Source organism: Medicago truncatula, chromosome 5 (assembly GCF_003473485.1).
Source record: "Medicago truncatula cultivar Jemalong A17 chromosome 5, MtrunA17r5.0-ANR, whole genome shotgun sequence".
Classification (NCBI taxonomy): domain Eukaryota; kingdom Viridiplantae; phylum Streptophyta; class Magnoliopsida; order Fabales; family Fabaceae; genus Medicago; species Medicago truncatula.
The window spans coordinates 2,476,280-2,500,693 of NC_053046.1; the positions used below are offsets into that span (position 1 = coordinate 2,476,280).

Here is a 24,414-nt window from a genome sequence, read left to right on the forward strand (position 1 = left end):
CAAAGTTTTTGTTGTTATGATTATCATATTTAATTTCATCATGATGTCTTGAAATTGTGTTGTCTGTTTTTCTTTTTTTCAAGATTGTTTTGTTTACTTAAAAGCTTAGTTTTGTTGGTTTATATAAATACTTTGGCTTATTGTTAGTAGCAGAAATGACCAAAACCAGCAATTCAACAATTAATCACTAACAGTTATCCCCCCACCCAAACAAACTAGCAGCTGATTATGCTTTGGATAAAGGGTGGCAAAAATTTTGGTTGAAAGTGATTCTTTGGTTGCAATTCAGTCTCTTTTCTGCTGTTCCTTGTAGATTAAGAAATAATTGGAGTAACTGTTCTATAAAACTTATAGGAATTCAATTTGGCTATCCTCATATCCATAGCGGATAGGTTAACTAACCTTGGTCACTCTTTGTCCGGCTCATTTTAATAGAATTTTCTTCCTCACAAAAGGAAATAATTCTTTCTAGATAGATTTAGGTACCTTTTGGTCCAACTTTTTTTTAGCTTTTCTACATTTTTAAAGAGAAACTAGATCAAACACAATATCAGTAAAGTACCTTCGAAAAAAAAATACTTTTTTTAGATATTATATTTCAATTTATTTCGCAAGCACTTCTCTTCAACTCGTTCAGACAACCTTATCTTTTTATTTTTTAATATTATATTTTAATTTGTTTTTTTCTTCCATTTAATTTTTTTTGAACCGGTCCATATAATTTTTTTTAAAGGAAGATCAATTTAATTTTATTATCTATTTTTGAAGGAATTTTATTATCTTTTTATCACTTATATATTTAATTTTAATATCGTTTAATTATCACAACCTCACAAATATTTTTATTCATGCTGTCATTGAATGACACCAAATATTTTTATTCTCTTTCTTCAACCTCAAATATACATAGACACATTAGCGTTTATAGTAATATTTTATGTCTGTATGTCTATTTTTTTGTTACGCTAATGCGTATAATTTTTTCAGTGTTGCGCAATGCGTACAATTATTATTTTTATAAAATTTTGATTTTAATTAAAAGTACTAGTATAGATGCCTAAAAAAATTATACTTATATATATTTTACACATTTATATTGTAACAAACTATGCATATCTTTTTCTTATTGAAAAAACTAAACATATCTTTGTCAATGACACCAACAATGTAACAAATATAATATCATATAATATAAATTCTTATCTTTTTAAATGACACCAAAAATATGATATTCTTATAACAAAATTTGTTATACAGTATAATTGAAAAAGAAAAAACAAACTATTTTCTAGCTTAACTCCGTTGATATTGACAATGTATAAATATATGCAAGGTCACGGATTCAAACTCCGGACACCACAAAAAAAAAAATTCAAAGTTTTGTACAATATTTTGTCAAACGGTACCTTAATTCAAAGAGCTTTATTTTAAAGTAGCTTTTAGACCAAAAAAAAGTCTGATCAAACGGTACTTTAATTTTCCTATTTTTTATTTTTCATTTTTCTTAATTTGGCTTGGGTTTGGTTTGGTCCCTCAAAGCTTTTTGTATTTTTTTTTTCATCTTTTTTTAATGAAATATTAAATAAGTTTGTAGCAAATGATCTTTCTTCTTTTGGGTTGTCAACCTAGTTGGAAAATCAAATTGACAAGTTGATGCATTACAAGCTCTTAGGTTATCAAATAAACTAATAAATCATTTAGTTTTGAATTTTCTATAATTTTTGAAAACTCAATTTTAACTTTTTTGACATGAATACATTTTAGATATCTCAATTTTGAGTTTTTTAAAAGATCAAGGAAACTCAAAATTGAGTTATCTGATACAACTACGCTTTCATAACTCAAATTTGAGTTGTTTGAATTGTCAAAACCCCAAGATTGAGTTATTCAATACCAATTAAGTTTCTTGTAATTGAATTTTGAGTTTTTTTTTTGACAAAAAAAAAAAAAAAAATTAGTTGAGTTTTCCATAATTTTTGAAACTCAAATTTAACTTTTTTGACATGATTGCATGTAGTGGAGTTTTTATGAACTTAGTAAACCAAAATTTGAGTTATTTAATAATTTTTAGAGTTAAATTTGTGTTTTATCCACGTAAATATTCACATTTTTTGTTTTATTTCTCTAAAATTTTCTTTCAACTTTTAGTTTCCCAAAAATGTTGTCTCTACTTTTGTTAAGTGTTTTTATATCAAGTCAAATATACCCTTTAAATTTTTGAATAAATTTTTATATTAATGTTTATTAAAACACAATAAAACCTTTTAACCAAACATAAATCAAATATAAATTTTTAAACGCAAAAAAAATATATTTATATTTAGTTAAAAAGTTATCTTTAGAGACTATTATAATATTTTATACATGAGCTACATAAAAACTAGAGCAAATAGTCACTTTAGTCACTGATTCTGCAGCTCGCTGTCATATAGGTCCATGACTCATGATTAAATACAAATAAGTCCCTAACTCTGCACTTACGTTATCACTTTAGTCTCTGACGTTAAAAAAATTTGTTAAGTGATGATGTGGCGCATATGAGGTGTCACAGGGACCAAAGTGAAAGTAGAAAATGGTCACTTTGGTCCCTGAACCAAAAATCAATATCCCCAAATTGAATATCAAATCCCTAAATCCTTAAATCTTAAATCCTTAAATGTCATCTAATTATCTTTTTTGTTCAAAGTCAATCTTCCATTAAACACCAACCTACTGTTAGGTCCCTGACTGTGCATATTTACTATCAGTTAGGTCACTGACAGTAAACACGAAATTTCACTAAAGTCCCTGGCTATTAGTGACATTTTTGGCTTGAAAGTTGATCATGAGGCAATGACATGTTGTGCTTAGGTTTGGAGTTTTATAGTAGTGTCATAGTGTTGTGGTTCAGTTACCTCTTTCTCCCTTTAGTATATAATGGCATCAAGATTACATATACAGATAAATGAATTATGAACGGTGTGTTTAATTATAATCCATGTAAGTATTTTAAAGTCATAGCTTGATTTTTGATGTGTCTTCAATAGCAATATCCAATTTTTGATGGAGAGATTTGAATAACTAATGCATAAATTCATTTACTAAAATACATAGGCTTGAAGTTGCCTGTTGTGATTATTATTACCATAGTTTAAGACATTGTGGGTAGACAATGACATTCAGATTTGTACAAGAAGGTGATTTGTACAAGAAGGTGTTGATTCGATAATATCAAATATCATACTCATGTTATTAAGTTACATGAAAGAACTTACGCTTTAGTTGCTTTAGTTTCTCATGAAAGAAAAAATTAAAGTGAGAAATTTGATAATAAACTTGGAAACATAAACAACTTATATTAGATGTAGCACTAGTACCTACTAAGTAGAACAAATTTTGAGTTAGAAATTATGTTAAAAGAAATTCAATAGAAATGAATTATCATTTGTATATATCTTGATCTCTTGATTATTGTATGCTCAGACCTACGGGTAGAGCTGTCAAAACGAGCGGCCCGGCCCTAAACGGGCCGGCCCTAGTGGGCTTCGGGCTTTAACGGGTCGGGCCAAAAAGCCCGGTTGACAAAACGGGCTTGAAATATACTACCCGAGCCCGGCCCTACACGGGCCGCGGGCTAAACGGGCCGGCCCGTATTAAAAATTATATATTTTTTTATTTTAAAAAAATACTATAAAACACTACTATAATTTTTTTATAAATAATATTTTTAATATGTTTAAATAATGTCTAGCACAAAAGTAAATTGTAAACATTTTCGTACAAACGTCGTAAACTAAAACGACGAGAAAAATGATTTTAAATAAATTAGATATGTTATGGTTATAGATATTTATATATTCAATCTTTAAAACTATAAATAACGAAATGAATAAATATAATTTTATATTACATTTATATTTGTGTTAATTCATTGATTTTTCACTTTTGTTTTTTACTTTGATAATCAACTAAGTAAATAATTATTTGAAAAATATATATAATTTATAGAATTTTTTTTTGTTATGCGGGCTACCCGCGGTCCATTCGGGCTAGCCATAACGGGTACCGGGCTTTTAAGGGCCGGGCTAAAAAGCCCTATTAAAATTCGGGCTCAATATTTTAGGCCCAAGCCCTATATTTATTCGGGCTAAACGGGCCGGGCCGTTTTGACAGCTCTACCTACGGGGTAGAGATATGAATTATCATATGAATATAACAATAATCAACAGTAATAGATGCTAATGGATTTTCTAATTCATTGTCAAGGACATAACTGATAGTAAGTATGCACAGTCAGAGACCTAACAATAAGTTGTGTTTAATGGAGATTTAATTTTGAACAAAAAAGAGAATTAGATGACATTTAGGGATTTGAGATTTAAGGATTTAAGAATTTGATATTCAATTTGGGAATATTGAATTTTGGTTCAGGGACCAAAATGACTATTTTCTACTTTCACTTTGGTCCATGGGACACCTCATATGCACCGCATCATCACTTAACAGATTTTTTTTAACGTCAGGGACTAAAGTGATAACGGAAGTGCAGAGTTAGGGACTTATTTTTATTTAATCCTGAATCAATGACCTATGTGATAGCGAGGTGCAGAGTCAGAGACCAAAGTGACTATTTGCTCTAAAAAATACGATAAAAAATGGTGATAGAAAATTTGTAGAAGACTAAGCCAACAAACAATACAACAAAAATATAAAGTGAATTGAAAATAATTAGTTTGGGGAGGTATTCTTGCATGGTCATAAGACCAAATCAATAGTATTTGGACACAAATATAAAAGGCAAAATTACATTTTTAGTCCCTTAACTTAATTTTAGGTAACAGTTTGGTCCTTTATCTTTTTTTAATTTCAATTTGGTCCTTTTTGTCGATTTTCATATGAAATTTTAAGCTTAAAATTCATGATTTTATTTTCTTATGGTCTTTCAGTCTTCAAATCTATGATCCTCGTCTATGTTTGCATAAGAATATTAGATTTGAAGCTTGAAAATGTGTATGAAAATGGACAAAAAGGACCAAATTGAAATGAAAAAAAGATAGAGGATCATATTGTTACCTGAAATTAAGTTAAGGAACTAAAAATGTAATTTTGTCAATATAAAAAAATTCTCCTTAAAATTCTTAATCATCTTTTTTATCAATTTTATTTTATTATCAAAAAATACTTCTTCATATATATGTGACCAAACATTATTTCTTTGATCTTGTAAGCATATTAAATTTCTCTAGTTTGGGTCCAATAAGGATGAGTGTTATGTTAATTTAGGAGGGAAAGAGATAACAAAGCAAGGTGAGGTGGTTGGTTAATGTGACGCGGGACTTATCCAAGAAATTGGAAAAATAAAAACAGAGAGCGAGCTGCGAAGCATAGCAGAGTTGAAGCAACGCAGAAGAAGGAATTAGAAATGCAATCACACTTTTTCTCACATTCGCTCCATTCGTTTCCAAAACCATTTAAGAGCCAGCACTTTTTATCTTTCACCACCTCACTTATATCCTCTTCCATTTTTCCCCCTCCTACTCCTCGCTGCAATCTCAAATTACCACCACGCTTTCAATTCACCAACATTTTTCGGTCTACAACGGTAATTTCCTGAACCTATCTTCAACTTCATTTCATTCAATTCAATGCCTCAAATTTATTTTCATTTTCGTATAGGGATTCGTTCGTGCTTCCGAGGATGACTCTGTTGCCGAAAATTCCGATTCTCAATGCCAATTGGCAACACAGAATGTGTCTTCTGATGATGCATCCATGACAGTTTTGAAGTTTATGCTGTTCTCCGCGTTCTTCGCACTTCAAGATGCTTTTCCGGCAGTTGCTGCTTCTGATTTTGCTACTGGTTTGAATTCAATTCCTATATTTGGAGATGTCGGTGACTTAAGCACAGGTTTTGCTTCAGTTAGGAAAATCTCCCTGTTACTTTAATAATTACAATTTTAATTTAAGATTACCAATACCAATATTATTACAAATGAAAATGTCAACTCTGTTAGTTTGTTATTTCTGCTGTAGTTGCGGTCATTTATTTAGGTCTTGTTTGGATATACACTTTAATTAAGCGCTTATAGCATAATGCTCATCATATACATGGATTGGATATGTATAAGTGTTATTTATATAACAAGTCAATTTGTTTTCATAAAAGCTGTAAAGTTCTTTTTATAAGCTATCCTGAAGAGTTTATGGAAGTAAGCTCAAAACAGCTTATGGACATGTCATAAAATTGTTTCCATAAGTTCTCCAAAACAGTCTCACTAGTGTCGATTAAGTCAATACAAACAGACCCTAATGAGGAAACTGTTGTATACTTTTGCCATTATAAGTAAGACTATTTTGATTTGACTATATTGATATTCAAAGACTAATATTGTTCTCTTATTGTTTTATGCTCTATCACAGGCATTTTTGCTGATATTTTTCTCTGAACTGGGAGACAAGACTTTTTTCATTGCAGTGAGTGCACATAAATCACTTGTTATTGTGATATTTTTCTCATTTTCATTCTTTTCAAACCAAATACAAAACAATGAAGAAATCAAACTGTGATATTAAAAAACAATAACCTCCTTTCTGTTAAGATTTATTTGAAGAATTTGGTTATTGATGAGATAAAAATGAAGGGGGAAGCTGTTGAAATAAGTTTGATTTGAGTGTTTGATGTTTATGCAGGCATTGTTAGCAGCTAGAAATTCAGCCAGTGTTGTTTTCGTTGGGACATTTGGCGCACTTGCGTATGTTTTAATGTTTCCTGTGATTTAGATTCCCTTGTGTTATGTTCTTTGTTTTGAAGATGTTTTTCATGATTAATCACCACGGTTGATAAGTTGATGCAATACAAGCAATTGTGGTTGAAATATTTTCACAACTTAGAATAATGAAATTGGATAATTAAAAGTCTTCACAGAGCAAGCTAGCCAACAATATCACTAGACTTCAATGGTTTTCTTCTCATACATTCTGAAATTTACTCAATGTGATGCATTTGTACAAAACTCTTCAGGCTTATATTGTGTCTAGAGGTCAACATCATGAATGATAATAATTTTTTTTAGAGGAAATGATAATCATTTTGTGCAACCTATTTATTTTTATTATTCAAGAATCTTCAAATCAATAATATCAATTAATTTGCTTGTTTTTGGCAGGGCAATGACTGTCATTTCTGTCGCTCTAGGTCGAACTTTTCATTATGTCGACGAACTCTTGCCGTTCAGGTTTTTCCTTATTCTGTTTTTATTTTTTATTGGCAAAAAAAATGTAAAACTTAACATGAAAAGGGCCCAACCGGGTTCGAACCGGTGACCTCTTGATCTGCAGTCAAATGCTCTACCACTGAGCTATGGACCCTTGTGTTATTTTTTTCTGGTATGAATTGGGCATATGAAAAGTGAACATGGAGCAATATAATGAACACTATTGGCTACATGTTTGAAAATGACTTACAATATTGTTTTTCAACGCCTTTTGACCAACCATATAACAGTTTTATCATAATACAACATCAAATTCTTTTGGGAACACAATTTTAATCATCTGCAAAAAGAATGAATTGATTTCTTTGTGATGCAAAGATGTCTTTCGTTTAACCAGATTCTATGTTTTCTAGAAATATTATCACTTTATTTCTACTCCTTCCTTTGGATTTATATTTTATTGTATTTGAAACAATGTAACTTGAAAGCCTAATCTGACCATCTGATCTGACTAATCTTCTTAGGAGAAAGTATCACAAGTTATAAAGAATGACTTCTTTCGAACTCATCTAATAGGTTACTTTGCACAGGTTTGGAGAAACTGATCTACCTATTGATGATATTGCTGCTGTTTGCCTATTGGTAAATTCACCTCCATGTTTATCTAAACGCCGTAGTATTAGGTAATTAGGATTGAGTTAGTGGTGAAGGACTAAGATAGTTTATGTAAGGTCGTATGTTCAAATCTCATTACTATCATTAGCCCAAAAAAATTGCATTTGTGTTTGCTATGGAACACAAATTGATCATTTACATTTTCTGTTTTAAAATTGAACACGTGGTTAAGATTTCAATTGACTTCAGGTGTACTTCGGGGTCTCTACCCTGCTGGATGCCTCATCTAGTGATAGCCAAAAATCAGATGATGAACAGAAGGAGGTAATATTTGGTATTTGGAGCATAACGTGCCAGATAGTACTTTTTTAATCCCGTTTTTTTTTTTTTATTTCTATTCACTTTAAAATTGTTGACAATGTTTTCTATGCAATGGTTCCTACATTAACCAGGCAGAGTTAGCAGTTTCCGATTTTTCTGGAGATGGTGCTGGAATACTAGCTGCTGCTAGCACAATTGTCAGCACTTTTCTCTTAGTTTTTGTTGCTGAGTGGGGTGATAAATCATTTTTCTCCACAATTGGTGAGTGCTGAAGTTGGAATTGTTGTTCCGTAAACTTTCTCAACCATAAAAACATCTAGCTCCAAAATCCCTATCAAGCAAACTGATACATGAGTGAATAAAATGTATTGTTATTAAAAAACTGACTTGAATAAGTTAATTTGGATCAGTACAATATTAGTTTATCATTAACTTGTTAAATTTTTAATGTCTCAAATTGCAAGACATGTTATGCTGATTCTTGTCATGCACTTAACTTACCTTCAATGATTCTGAACTATATTTTCCTCCTACTATTTATAGCCCTTGCAGCAGCTTCTTCGCCCTTGGGAGTCATAGCTGGATCACTGGCTGGTCATGGTGTTGCAACTTTGGTAACTTCTTTTTCAGCAATGAATTGACGCATCTTCTAAATATGGGGATCTTTTCTTTGAAATTAAAATTAACATAGTAGTGTTTTCATTACGCTTCGGGAACTGCAAGTACAAATTTGGATTTGCCAAAATGGCCAACTAAAGTGCAACAAAAATCTTCCAAGTGCTTTATAAACATTCTAAAACATTTTAGTTTTGAAACTGCTTAAAAAGTTCCAGTGAGCTATCTCTTCGCCGATGACCTAAATTTGGTACCCCCAACAAGATCAAAAAACAAAATTAAGATGAAAATAAATCTACATGAGGAAAACCTTAACTATCATGGAAAGTTTAACAGATAATATTTATATTCGTAGAATCAACTATCTTTTTCTTTCTTATTGTATATCTCTAAATAACTTTGGGATTTTCTATTCTCCTACCTTTAATATGCAGATAGCCGTACTTGGTGGCTCTTTACTGGGGACGTTTTTGTCGGAGAAGGTAACTTCTTCTGGCTTGTAGCATCCGTTCTTGATATGCTGTGGTTTGTTAGTTTCAACTTCTTGGTTTTTTCCATTTCAAAAATGGACCAGAATTCGTAAATTGGGGTATTATAGAGGTCATGGAAATCTTCTGTGGATAATTTTCTGCATGGGAATTTTATTAAAATTGTAAGGAATATCGAGACCTAACTCATCCATACAAAACCGGCTTGTACGGTGAGGAGTGCCTCCTCTTTATAAACTCTTCTCAAAAACCCTATCTATCCGATGTGGGACTAAATCCCCTCGAGTGTTGGCTGCTAACAAAAATAAGTATGGCATCTATGAACAAGAGCAACATGTTAGATGTTCCGGAGTTTTCTGCGAAAGAGCATACTCTTTTCACTAGGTAATAATAGAAGACGTGAAGTCTCCCTGTTGGTTGGGGTTATCAAGAGCAACTTATCATAGCCATATGAAAATTTTAATGCTATGCTGACCACACTTATATTCTGTAGATAATACTTGATAGTGCCTTGCATTTGAAGCATGGAACTGCATTTGTGTATCTGTTTGGAATGTTGCCTCATGTAGCAACAAACTAAAAGCAATATATTTTCATTTCTTTTGAAGGTCATTGCCTACATTGGAGGAGTGCTCTTTCTCGTCTTTGCTGCAGTAACCGTGTTTGAAATTGTACAATAGATGTTTCAAGAAATGCAATATAAGTATAAGCTCTGTACAAAGGCATCAAGAATGTACGGACTTCCACAATTTTATCTGTACCCCCCTTTACTAAAATTTGTTAGCGACGGTTGTAGAAAAAAAATATAGGCTTAATACATGCTTTGCTCCCTTAACTTATTTTTGAATTTCATTTTGGTCCCTTAACTTTAAACCGTCTCAATTTGGTCCCATAACTTTACCTCCGTTTACCTAACAGAAGGGACCACTTAGGTAAACGGAGGCAAAGTTATGGGACCAAATTGAGACGGTTTAAAGTTAAGGGACCAAAATGAAATTCAAAAATAAGTTAAGGGACCAAAGCATGTATTAAGGCAAAAATATACTATCATTTGTAGTAATAGTTGATCTACCTTTCATTGTAATCCTCATAAACTATGTCCAGTAAGTTATTAACAATTTTGTTATTTTATTTTTAAAGAAATTTTTAACTAATACATTTTCAATTTTAGCTAGTTGATTGATCAACTGCTAACACCACTACTAGAAAAAGCAAAATTAGTGAAGGAAATTAGTGACGGAAAAAATGAAATTCCTCACAAATTCCTTGGTCGCAAAATTTAATGACGGAATTAGAGAGGGATTTCATGTTTTCCCTCACTAAATATCCCTCATTAATTTTTGTTTTTTTAGTAGTGCACGTGTTACACCAGTCAATGATTTTTTATTTGATATAGAACTAACTGCTGGATTGAAAGCAGATAATTTTTTATCATTAAAAATTTAAATTCTCATTGTAAATTCTTACATAATAACACATTAATCTTTACGTTACCCTCAGGAAAAAAAAAAAAAAAAACTTTACGTAATTCAATGACATGGAATATGGAATGACTTCATAACAAAAATTGAAACTCTATTGGATGGTGAAAGTATTTTTTATTTTTTATTGAAAATTCGATATCTGATCCAACAATCGACTAATTCGAGGTGATAGATGTACATAGAATGGTGTGAAGGCATGTCTGCACAAAGTTTTCATAAATATATTTTTTTTAATGATATAATGTGTTTTTATACTATGAAGAAGGGTCTTCCCTCACACCCTTCACATGGTGAAGCTTTCTTTCTTAACTTAGCCAATCACACAGGTTTTTTTTTTAGGTCTAATCACAAGTTAAATTCTACAGGTTACTTCCCAATATAAATTAAGTCTATTCAAATAAAGAACAAATCGTCAATTTAGTCTCTAAACTATCACTCTTTTTAAAATGGAATCTCTAAATTATGTAATATTCGTTGATATCTGTTATTGGGATGTTACTGACTAAATTGATGGATTTTATATTATATACTTCAGTGACTAAATTGACGAATCTCATATAAATTAAGGATTATTATTATTATATTTACGTAGTTTATAGATTAAATTGAAAAATGAATAATAATGTATAGACTAAATTGACGGTTTATTCGTTCAAATAAAAACAAAATACAGACAAGTACACAAATATTACAAAACATAGAGCAATATGCCTACTAGTTTATATAGATGGTGCCCCCTATTAAAAAAAAATTGATCTGTCAATGAGCCAAAGTAAAGCTTTGTATAGACTTGTCCATCGAAATTGACATCGGAGGAAATCAAACCTGAGACATTGAGATGACAAACTCCAAGATTCCGAGTCACCACTGTAACACCTCCGCTTGGTGGGCATGTAACGCCCGAAGCTGATGAGGGCGGGGAGTGGTCCGACTCCTGGCATGCTTTTAGGAAAAACTGAATCACATCGGAATGAGAGGGATCCTAAGGTCGTACAGGCATGAGACTGCATGGTTGAAGGAAGGCTTATAAGAATTGTTTGGTACTGCCTATATCAACAAGATGCATCTTCTTTTCGGTAGCTCATTCCATAAGAACTCCACAGTTAAGCGTGCTTGACTTGGAGCAATTTTGGGATGGGTGACCTATCCCGGTAAGCGTGCGAGTGAGGACAAAACACGCTGAAAAGACTCGTGTTGGTTTGTGGGGTCAGTCGGCAATCCTAAAAGCAGTATGGGATGTTACCAATGGTATCAGAGCAGACCTCTCCCAGTACGATGTGGTTCGAGGACGAACCAAGCGGACGCTGGTGGGCATGTAACGCCTCCGCTTGGTGGGCATGTAACGCCCGAGGCTGATGAGGGCGGGGAGTGGTCCGACTCCTGGCATGCTTCTAGGAAAAACTGAATCACATCGGAATGAGAGAGATCCTAAGGTCGTACAGATATGGGACTGCATGGTTGAAGGAAGACTTAAAAGAATTGTTTGGTACTACCTATATCAACAAGATGCATCTTCTTTTCGGTAGCTCATTCCATAAGAACTCCACAGTTAAGCGTGCTTGACTTGGAGCAATTTTGAGATGGGTGACCTACCGGAAAGTTTCCCGGTAAGCATGCGAGTGAGGAAAAAACACGCTGAAAAGACTCGTGTTGGTTTGTGGGGTCAGTCGGCAATCCTAAAAGCAGTCTGGGACGTTACAACCATTATGCCAATCCAAATGAGTTTGGATGGCGAAATAATTCAAAAGAAAGAAATAAGAGAGGTGAGTTTAGCTTAGTTGGTAAGGATATTGCATATTACATGCAGGGGCCAAGGTTCGAACTCTGGACATCCCATTTCTCCATATTTAAAACGTGCAAGCTCTAACCACTAAACTACTTGACAAAAAAAATGTTCATAATAATTTGATCATTAGCAAATAATGAAGAAAAGAAAAGGGACAAAAAGTGTATTATTTTTATCTTAAGAAAATTGGGCATGAGATTTTTTATTTTTTTTATAGGCCTCAACAAAATATTTCTCCCTTCATTTTTGTTTACTATTTAATGAGTTAAATAGCTTCATCATTCTTTCAATGTTGATTTTATTTAACAAATCGATTGAACTCAAGTAGTCAATTTAATAAAAAATATTTGATTTTAATATTTTATTAGAAGTCTAAGATACCGTTTGGCCAGACTTTTTTTTCGGTCTAAAAACTACTTTAAAACAAAGTTAAAATAAAGTTCTTTAAGAAAAAGGCTAAAGCTATTTGGTTTCTTTATTTTTTTTTAGTTCTAAAGTTATTTTTGAGTTAAAAGCTGTTTGGCAAAATATTGTACAAAACTTTGAATTTATTATTTTTTGGTGGTGTCTGGGGTTCGAACCTGGGACCTTGCATATATTTATGCATTGTCTATAAATAAAAAAAACTTTGAATTCATTATGAATTAACATAATAAATAAAAAAATATCTAAAATATTTTTTGAAGGGAAAAAATGTTTAAAATATAAAAGATATATTTTTACCAATACTATATTTACTCAATGACGTTTATTTTGTGTAACATGAATATAAATTTGTACAATATCTTTTCCAATTATACTCTATAACAAATTTTGTTATAAGAATGACATATTTTTAGTGTTGGTCAAAAAGATAAGAATTTATATTATATAATATTGTATTTGTTACATTGCTGGTGTCATTGAAAAAGATATGTTTAGTTTTTTTAATAAGAAAAAGATATGCATAGTTTGTTACAATACAAATGTGTAAATTATATATAAGTATAATTTTTTTAGGCAACTACACTTGTAATTTTAATTAAAATCAAAATTTTATAAAAATAATTATACGCATTACACAACACTAACAAAAATTATACGCATTAGCATAACAAAAAAAAAAACAGAAAGAGGAACATAAATTATTACTCTAAACGCTAACATGTGTGTATTTCCGTGGTTGAAGAAAGGGAATAAAAATATTTGGTGTCATTCATTGACAGCGTGAATACAAATATTTGCGAGGTTGTGATAATTAAAAGATATTGAAATTAATATATAAGTGATAAAAAGATAATAAAATTCCTTAAACAAAATAGATAATAAACTTAAATGGAACCTCATTAAAAAATTAAATGGACCGGTTAAAAAAAAAAATGGAAGAAAAAAGCATATTGAAAAAATAAAACAAAAGGTTGCAGGCGGGAGTTGAAGACAGGTGCTTGTGAAATAAATTGGGGAGAAAAAGTTTTTTGAAGTAGCATTCAACAACTTTTGGTTAAAGCTCATTCCATTCAATTTTATGCATTCTAAAAAAAGTACTTTTTTTCGAAGGTACTTTATTGTAGGGGCGGAGCCTCCCCCCAGCTAGCCTGGGCTAGTGCCCAGGCTCAGCTCCAATTTTCTTTGTAGCAAGTCCTACCATTACTAGAATTTTTAGCTTTTCCTGCGGATTTTATCAAGGATTTAGGTTCCGCAGGAAAGATATATCCGTAGGAAATGTGAATTTATCTGCAGGAAATGTGAAATTATTCGTAGGAAGGAAGTAACGTTTTGCGATAAATTTTTTGCCCAGGCTCTATATAATTTCTGGCTCCGCCACTGCTTTATTGATATTGTGTTTGGCCTAACTTCTCCTTAAAAATGTAGAAAAGCTGAAAAAAAGCCGGACCAAACGGTACCTAAAACAACCTTAGATCTTACATCATTATCGATCAAAATTTAAATCGTAAGTTTGCACTTATCCAAAACTGGAGAGATAAAGACAAACAAGACAACATGGATAAAGACAATAAATATCTATTTATTTTATGTATAGTGTTAAAAGTGACCTAAGAGTATTATTTAAGGCATAACAATAAAAAAAAAATTGTAAAAGAAAATTGTTTTAAAAATACAAATAAACTTTTGTCAAAGTAATATAACTATCTTATTTTTCTATACAAAAATTGTATTTTTGTGTTTCCTTAAACAATCTAAAAAAAACAAAGATATGAACTTAAGGTGGCTCCATAAGTCACGGGTTCAAGCTCCACTGGTGTTTTTAAAGAGGTAAATATAAAGAATTTTGTTGTGTTTTTTAAATCCCGAAGATCTTTCCTACCTTGAACAGAGGCACCACCCCCCTCGCCTTAAATTTTTGTATAAAATAAAATAAAATCTCATTCTCCCTTCTCTTTTAAGTCTTATAACTCTTCATCTCTCTTGTAATCTTAGAATAAAGATAAGTTCACACTCTTAATGTGTACATCCATTTGTATCTCTTTACCAAATATATGGTTTGTGTGACCACATTTTGTTAGTTGCGTGACACATGCGCGTGGCCACTATTTTTCGACTTAGTTAACCAAATAAATTCTGTAAAAATAGTGGCCACGCAACTAAATAAATGTGGTTACACATATCACATATTACATATTTGATTAACTTAAATTTTTCAAAATAGTACAAAAAATGTACACGTTAAGAGCATCAATCTATCATTGCTCTTGATCTTACTCTCTTAATTATGTTTTCTTTTTAATGAGGTTAGAGAGTAAAATTAAGAGAATTAGGAGAAGGACTAAGGAGGGTGAGAAAATAAATGAGGTGAGACAGTAAAATTAAAATTAAGAGAGCTAGGTGAAGGAGGAGGGTGAAAAAATAAAGAGCAATGCTATATATCAAGAAAGATTTTATCAAGAAAATTTTAAGAATGACATGGCAGAATAATCACCCTTAGATTTTATCAAGAAATAGTCTTGAAATTAATGTTAGTCAATAAAATTTCAGCCTGGCCGGAAATCATGGGGTGGTGGGTGTTATGTATTTTTTTTTTATGAAAGATTAATAAATAAGACTGAAATCTAAAGGTGATCATTGTGCCATGTCATTCTTAGATCTTTCTTATAAAATCATTCTTGATATCTAGCATTTTCCAAAAATAAAAGAAGATGATTCATGCCAATAAAAACTTATTCAAAGATATTGAACAACAAACCACAAAAAAAAATTGTAAAAAAATCATAATTTTAAATTGTAGATGAACAAAAGTTGTGCATCTGATTAAAGATAAAAGTAAAACTGAGATCATAAATAAAAATTATTTCTTTGAAACAAACATCTGAAAAAATATGTACTGTTTTTTAAGCAAAAAAAAGTACTCATATTTAAAAAAAGAAAATTATTAGTAAAATAGAAAAAATTAATTAGGACAAAGCTAGAAAGTCACACGTTACACACGAGTCAACGCAATTGATATCGCGTCAATGTCCATTTCCACCTTTTTCAGACACAACAACCGCGTTTATAGTCTCAACTCAAACCCTCTTCCAAGGAAAAACCAGCACCCAGCACCACCATGGGCAACCGCATCAGCTCCAAACACAAACCCTCTTCCGATTCCCAAACCCGTTCCAAATCAGAACCCTCACATTCCACTCCCACTTCCTTCCATCCTCCTAATCGAACCCCCAAACAATCCACTCACACCCCCACCCCTTCCTCCTCCCCCCTCGGCCGCGTCTTAGGCAAACCCATGGAAGACGTCCGATCAACCTACACCTTCGGCCGTGAACTCGGTCGCGGCCAATTCGGTGTAACCTACTTAGTTACACACAAACTCACCAAAGAACAATTCGCCTGCAAATCTATAGCCACTCGGAAACTAATCCGCCGCGATGATCTTGACGATATTCGCCGTGAAGTTCAGATCATGCATCATCTCACCGGTCACCGGAACATTGTTGAGCTTAAAGGTGCTTATGAGGATCGTCATTCGGTTAATCTTATCATGGAGCTTTGTGCTGGTGGTGAGCTTTTTGATAGGATTATATCCAAAGGTCATTACTCTGAACGTGCTGCGGCTGAGCTGTGTCGCCAGATTGTCACTGTTGTTCATAATTGTCATACTATGGGTGTTATGCATAGGGATTTGAAGCCTGAGAATTTCTTGTTTCTTAGTAAGCATGAGAATTCGCCGCTTAAAGCTACAGATTTTGGTCTCTCCGTGTTTTTCAAGCCCGGTTAGTAAGCTCGTTTTAGCTTAACTAAGTGTGTGTTTAGTATTGCGATGACAAATAATAATTTTAGTACATATTTGGATTTAAAGTTATTTTATCCTGGTGAGTGTAGTTTTTTTTTTTTTTTTTAAACTCACGGTGACTCTGTGATTTCTACAAACCCACAATGATTCCAAACATAGTTTCTTAAAAATTGATTATAGTTAAAAGTGAGTTAATGTTGAGTAATGTATGTTTGGATATGTTCACGTTAAAGTAAGTTGAACAATTCTACTTGGGAGCAACTAAACATGTCAATTTTGCACTCAACTTTGTGTTGAAAAGAACATTTTTATAGACTTTTAAAGAATTGACTACGCAAGCATTATTCACATGGGTTGGTGGTTGTTCGTCAAATTTCATTTAACCATTATTCACACCAACAAGCAGTTCTCTTTTGTATAAACTATATGTTGTTTAATTAGCTATCCAGCGGCATCACAAGTGAAATAAGTCATTTCAAACACAGGCTCAGTTAATTTGTTAGTTCCATTTTTACTGATGTTAATATTTTCTTTGAAACACTTTTTGAGAACAGAAGATGTATTCAAAGATCTTGTTGGGAGTGCATATTATGTTGCTCCTGAGGTGTTGCGTAGAAGCTATGGACCTGAAGCTGATATTTGGAGTGCTGGGATTATTTTGTACATTCTCCTCTCTGGTGTTCCTCCCTTCTGGGCAGGTATACTTCCTTTCTTTATTGTTTTTGAATACTCAGTCTCTCATGCATACTATTGTGTAACTGCATGAAGTCATGTAGATTCATTTGTTTACTGGGTGAGCTTTCTAGAAGTGATTTTGAACTTCAATTTAGTTAGATAAGGTGTTTGTGTATTAATGTGCAACTTTGGTTGTCATGTCTCAATTGTTTTGATAATACCTTATGTAGAATTCTGGCGGATCATCAATTGCTTAGTTAGTTAGGATAAGCTTATGTTGGTAAATCTTAATCTGTTATATCTTTCTGATTATTTTAGTTACTTGGATGTTGAAATAACTGTTGTAAGTGAGTGAACTCAATGAGGACGTAGGCGACAATTGCTCCAAAGCTCGATAAACCTCGTGTTCTCTTCTTTTCCTTATTCTCTTTTACTCTTATTTCTTTCTTCTCTTTATCAAAAAACTCCTGAATTCATAACATCTTACTTTGATTACACTTTAGTATATGCCTATATGGTACCTTTCTGATCTTTCTCACACTTTCGTCTTCTACTTTATGTGAAGAAAATGAACAAGGTATCTTCGATGCTATTCTTCGTGGACATCTTGATTTCGCATCTGATCCTTGGCCTAAAATATCGAGTATTGCTAAAGATCTGATCAAAAAGATGTTGCGAGCTGACCCTAAAGAACGAATTTCAGCTGTTGAAGTCCTTGGTAAGTTTTACTTTTCTTATAAATGCAAATTGTTTTGTTTTACATCATAAGGGTTTGTATTTTACTTGAATCATATTGACTCTGTGGATCAGCTAGGCATTGTTGGTCTCTAACCATATCTTTGAGAGATATGAACTTTAGGATGTACAGTAAAGTGAAAGTGAATCTGAATAACTGGCAGGAAAAAGGATATTAATTTTGAAAGAAGCTATCACGTATCACTTGATTGATCCATGATATTGCTAAGAATAAGTAAGTAGCATGTGCATACACACTTCGATCCCCTTTCTAGAATAACAGAAAAGATAGGTGACGACATATGCATATCTGCCAAGTGTCATATTTCTTTTTTGTAAAATTCATGGACGTTGCACTACTATATCCTCGACAAATGCATTGTTTCTTCTAATTACTTGACTTGATATTTTCTCTTTGCTTGACTTCTTCATCTACATTGTACTCTCTTTTGCCTCTCACCACAGCCCCCTTATTGCATTTTTCTATTTTCTCTGAATGAGTAGTATGCATGAGTTTGTTTTGTGAATATTTCTCTGCTTTGAAAGTTACAACTACCTTTGCCTCCTTGGCTCACTTTCTTTCGATATTGTAGTCATATGATTGGGTTATGCTACTTCCTGGTTAAATTGGCTTGCCCTAGGAGTATGATAGTGATAATGTGTTTATTTTACTGTTATGCGCTCACATACACTACATGGTTTCTCTAGTACTGTTCTCTTTTCCCTTTTCTCTAGCCTGGACCATTTGAGCTGTATCATGAAAATTCTCTTATTTGTGTCAACTAAACACAATAAATTGTTATATATACACTCCAGACCATTCTTGGATGAAAGAAGATGGAGCATCCGATAAGCCTCTTGATATTGCTGTCTTAACCAGAATGAAACAATTCAGGGCAATGAACAAGCTAAAGAAAGTAGCTCTAAAGGTAAATAATCCTTTACAATCATTTTGTTATATAAATCAAGGCCTCATACTCAAGCTTTTAGTAAAGTATCTAGAATTATGATTATTTTTAAATCCTTGAGGATAAAAAATGGTAAATAGTAATAGAAAGTGACAAATTAAGAATTAAGTAAACGACGGTTAAAAAAAGTAACTAAATAGGGAGAAGAAATTCATAATGGAACAGGATGAAAGGATAATATCTGAAAATTCTAAATGTTTTGCAGGTTATTGCTGAAAATCTTTCTGAAGAAGAAATTATAGGCTTGAAGGAAATGTTTAAATCCATGGATACAGATAACAGTGGAACAATCACTTTTGAAGAGTTGAAAGCTGGTCTCCCCAAACTAGGTACTAAGATTTCGGAATCTGAAGTAAGGCAGTTGATGGAAGCGGTAAGATTTCTTTTACACCATTACTTATCTGTTACAGTTTATTACAACTTGTATTTCTGATCCAATAACGTAATGTTTGATTATAGATTACTGTGTATATTTAGTGACAGAGACACGCACACAGACAAACACACACTCTTGCCCATCTATACAAGTAGTACCTGCAGAGTTATACTTTTGTGGCTTAACCACTGGAATTTAATTTCCGTAGCTAACTCTCTGCATATGTCACATGTATCGGATAAATGTATTCTCTGCAAGTTCGTCCCCTTCGTGATGATTATTTGTATCCAAATCCTGATTGGTTGTTGTAATTAACGTAACGGGTGAGGCCTGATTTGCTGCATTTATAGAACACCCATATTTTCCATTGATATTGTATTCATATACGTATTAGGGTGCTAGGAAAATAGTTGAATACTATATTTAGAGCTGTTTAATATTGTGATTCCAAGTTTACCACTTCTCTTGATTTCACTGATTTTTTCTCATATATTATAATTTATAACATATCTTATTTGCAGGCTGATGTTGACGGAAATGGAACCATTGATTATATTGAATTTATAACAGCTACCATGCACTTGAATAGAATGGAAAGAGAGGACCACCTATACAAAGCTTTTGAATATTTTGACAACGACAAAAGCGGGTAATCTCTTTTTAGGATTTTTTTTTTTTTTACCAGAGGCCTCTCTTATTATAAATGAATTTGAACATGACATGGTCCTGCTATATGAATGAGAAAAGGACACAACTAAAATTAATGAATCCCACATAAGTAATGGCTGGTCTTACTATTCTTGTGCCTTTCTCACCACACAGACATAACCTTTTCAAGCTAGTTTGTAACATGAGAGGATCTTGGTCTTCTTTTTACTTTTTCATTCACATTTTTATCAACACATCTGTATTACCTTGGTTGTTGAATAACATTTTGGTCTATTTTCTTGCTCCTATTTTCATAGGTATATTACAAAAGAAGAGTTGGAATCTGCCCTTACAAAGTACAACATGGGTGATGAGAAAACAATAAAGGAGATAATTGACGAAGTTGATTCAGACAATGTACCCACTTTCTTCCTTCTTTACTTTTTCCTTTGTCTCGGCGTCTCGGGTCTTATTTTCGTTCTCCTTGATAGTTATCCAGTTCTAAAACAAAATTGTAAATGTTTGTATGTTATTGTTTAGTTGTTCATTGCATCCAAAATCTCTTGCAGGATGGAAGAATTAACTATGAGGAGTTTGTAGCCATGATGAGGAAAGGCAATCCAGACTTGATAACCAACAAACGTCGCAAATAATTAAGTTGACCATACATCGCCTGTTTCACTGGGTTCGGAGGCAGAAGACTCAGGCATGCTTTGCTAACATGGATTGATTTACATTTAGCACTCTTCACTCACCAGCTCTCACTGACAGACTATTTTTACTTTGCCTTCTTTGCTTGCTATTTGCTAGGACACTTGCATTGCATGGTTGTTTGCTCTTCCCGCGAGACAATTTTCTCTCTACTGCTTGTATTATGACATCTGCTATCATGTAATATGTATTGATTGTTCCTAATTTCACTAATTATATCATAACAAATCGTTGCCCCATTGTTTAAAATTAATAACCATAATTACAAACTTATAATTTGTTGGTCTCGGTACGCCTTAGTTGGGTAAATGATAACTAGATGAGTTTAGAAACCATTTATAGTGTCACAGTTAGCACCTGTGTTTTTTTGCGTTTACATGGCACCAAACGTGTGTCATATGTAAAACTACAAATCGTCATTTCCTTATTTTCACGGCAAGAATACATGGGAACGCGAGAATTTTAGTTCTACTTCTGTTCCAAACACCCTCTTAGTGGTTTTAGTTCTGAACTGCTAAACAAAGTAATATTGGCCGACAGTTAGCGTGTGTTTAGTTCTGCGGTGGAGAAAATTGATTTGGACATAATTGATTTTGTTGGAATTGATTTTAGTTAAAAGTGAGTTGAATGTGAATTGATTTATGTTTGGATAACTTTAAGCAAAAGTGATTCTTATATATTCTTGTTTGGATAACTTGGATGAAAATTGATTTTGAATGCATAATTACCAAAATGGTTATTACTATTTTTTGAAGATTAGATTTCATTTCTATTTTATATAGTTTTTAAAATTTTATTGCATTATTAAATGTATAATTATCAAAATGGGTTTTAATAGATGTATTTAAAACTAGATTTTATTCAATTTTTATAATTATTTAAATTCAATTCTTATCATTAATTTTTATGGTTATTTATAGAATTGTTTTGACAAAATTTTACGTAATAAAAAAGTCAATGAAAATGTGAATTCAAACTATTCAAAAATACATAAATAGACTTTTACAATGCACACTGTCAAAATAAATAGGACTGAAGCTTAATCGCACAGAATAAATTAACAATTTTTCTCCTAACAAATAATAAATCAGCAATTCATGATTTGCCAGAGAAAAACTATTGCACTCCAAAATAAATTGTTGAGTGAAAACGATAAGTATGTAAAATGGTGACAACTAGGATACCCATGGAAGAATGGTGGGTAATTTACTCCAACCAATACACATTAGCCACATAAACACATTTTTAAGTAGTATCCATGAACTATCTTGACCCTACCAACAAATTGCTCATTTTCATTGGTTGGTGGGTAAATTATCCACCATTCTTCAAAGATAATCTAGAAAAAAACATGTAAAATAGAGAGCACCCAGTTATAAAACAATAAATTAATTGTGATGAATTCCCACCGTGAACACAAAAGCTACCCATAGCAGCTTCGACTGAAATCACTTTTGGGGGTCAAACTCAATTTTAAAAATAGCTACCCAAACACCAATTTTTTTAGCAGATTCACTTTTAGGATGGCTAGACTCACGTTTGCAGTTCTCCACCGCATAACCAAACGAGTACTTAATAAACACTTCTGAGTCTGTCTTATTTTATTTTCTTACTCGGACAACCAGACGCTACAAACTGCTATTCATCGTGGAACTTTTAAAATTGATTATAGAAGTTAAAAATATTTTACAAAAATAGCATTTTTTAAGAAAGAAGTTTAAATTTGTACCAAAAATAAAAAGAAAAGAAAGAAGTTTAAATTTTCTCTCAAAAAATAAATAAATAAATAAAGAAGTTTAATAGATACGTATGAAACTATGGATTGTGTTAAAAATAAAAAACTAGTATTTTTACCCGGTTACTTCCGCCGTCCCCGTGGTCCCTAACCTAAATATAAGCATTCATTTGATAAACTCCCAATTAATACTAATATGAACAGGCCAAGATTATGTTTTTCTTTAAGGGACAAATCAAGATTAATCAGTTACTTTACATGCGAAGAGTATTTTAGATACAAACCAAGTTGTTTGGACTCCAATGGCAAGGAGCTCATTCCAAGGACGTATTCAGGGAATACTGGGTTCGATTCCTAGGGGAACAACCCTGGGCCTGTGCGCATGCCTCTACGTATGAGTCGGATTAGTCGCTCACCTTTGATGGGTCGGAAACCGATGCGAAAGTAAAAAAAAAAAAAAAAAAGTATTTTATATACACATATACGTAAAATGGATAAATTAACTACTCTCCAATTTTTTTTAAGAAGAATGCAATATGCAATATGTTCTTATATTAATGGACAGATGAAATGTATTTACCAGTGTTAATTTTTTTTTTATTAATTTTTAATATGCCTCATCAAATTATTGTATTGTGCACATGATATCTCATCCCATTTAAAAAAATGTTTTTCACATAAATTTTTGAAAAAGAAAACGGCGTGCATTTTGAAAATTTTCTTATCCACTTGAGTTATGGGAAAAAAAATGTGTGAGGGAGCAAAAAACTGCCAAACCAAAAAACAAACCGTTAAGAGAGAGACACGTAAGAATGCATGCATGAGTCAGCACTAGTCTCCATCATTTAAACTTGAATAAGAGAAGAAAATAAAGACCGCACCAGAAATAGCGGGAACTCTCATAAGATCACCATTTCCAGAAATCAAAACACACATTACCTTAATACCATGAAAACAAAGGACATGATTGATCCTTCTTCCATATCTCTCTAAAATTTTCAACATTCACGTATTGGATACATATTCATTCAGTTTTTACGGTTAATTTTTTGAAAGTAAATTAAAAATGGAACAGAAAGGAATGTTGATATCAGCCGCGCTTAGCGTTGGTGTTGGAGTTGGCCTTGGCTTGGCTTCTGGACAAACCATGTTTAAACCTAATACTTACTCCTCCTCCTCCAACGCCCTCACTCCTGACAAGATTGAAAACGAAATGCTACGACTCGTTGTTGATGGTAGAGAAAGCAATGTCACCTTTGATAATTTCCCTTATTATCTCAGGTATATTATCGATTCATTCTCCTTTTATTTTCCTATTTTCCATCATACATGCATGCGAATTTGTTTAGTTTCCGGTACATTTGTAGTAATAACCATATTAATAAAGATCTCATTCTCATTGACTGTTTTCTTAATTACATGGTTGCTGTATGACATACATTTGTATTCATATTATTATTCGTATAAAGCAAACCATATATGATTTTTTGACAATTTTGATGTTGAATACCGTGTCATTTGATTTCTGTGTTTATTTTTTAAATGTGTAGACTTGTAAGGATAAAATGTAAGAAAAAGATGGAGATAAATAAACACATTGGTGTCGCCTACCGTGTCTGTATTTTGATCTAGCAAATAATAATGACGACTAGCAAATCATAATGTTTGATCTCTAATTGATTTTATTAACACGATTCAATATTGGTTCTGATAAGATCTTTCTCATTGTATTTATCATGACAGTGAGCAGACACGCGTGTTGCTTACAAGTGCTGCTTATGTCCATTTAAAGCATGCAGAGGTTTCTAAATATACACGGAATCTTGCTCCTGCAAGCCG

The 24,414-nt window shown here is 32.4% G+C and overlaps 2 protein-coding genes and 1 non-coding gene across 4 annotated transcripts; 2 read left to right on the forward strand and 1 right to left on the reverse strand.

Moving 5' to 3' along the window:
* The first annotated feature begins 5,237 nt into the window (after positions 1–5,237).
* Positions 5,238–10,386, forward strand: LOC11442400 (protein PAM71, chloroplastic). The gene is made up of 12 exons (XM_003610997.4): positions 5,238–5,581; positions 5,656–5,898; positions 6,400–6,453; positions 6,670–6,731; positions 7,146–7,214; positions 7,784–7,835; positions 8,058–8,132; positions 8,261–8,390; positions 8,673–8,743; positions 9,179–9,226; positions 9,841–10,035; positions 10,272–10,386. The coding sequence occupies exons 1-11, from the start codon at positions 5,402–5,404 to the stop codon at positions 9,910–9,912; spliced, it is 1,056 nt and encodes a 351-aa protein (XP_003611045.2). The 5' UTR covers positions 5,238–5,401; the 3' UTR covers positions 9,913–10,035; positions 10,272–10,386.
* TRNAC-GCA (transfer RNA cysteine (anticodon GCA)) lies at positions 7,276–7,347 on the reverse strand. Its single transcript has one exon. It is a non-coding gene; the product is annotated as a tRNA-Cys (tRNA).
* Positions 10,387–15,937: 5,551 nt separating the features above from the next.
* On the forward strand, positions 15,938–21,089 carry LOC11421791 (calcium-dependent protein kinase 1). Of its 2 annotated transcripts, XR_003012322.2 has the most exons (9): positions 15,938–16,707; positions 17,282–17,425; positions 17,968–18,120; positions 18,954–19,066; positions 19,311–19,478; positions 20,003–20,130; positions 20,447–20,546; positions 20,699–20,835; positions 20,940–21,089. XR_003012322.2 is itself a non-coding variant. In XM_003610998.4 (8 exons), the coding sequence occupies exons 1-8, from the start codon at positions 16,044–16,046 to the stop codon at positions 20,780–20,782; spliced, it is 1,554 nt and encodes a 517-aa protein (XP_003611046.1). In that variant the 5' UTR covers positions 15,939–16,043; the 3' UTR covers positions 20,783–21,089. The 2 variants fall into 2 exon arrangements, 1 of the variants encoding a protein (XP_003611046.1); XM_003610998.4 differs by having other exon boundaries at positions 15,939–16,707; positions 20,699–21,089.
* The last annotated feature ends 3,325 nt before the right edge of the window (positions 21,090–24,414 follow it).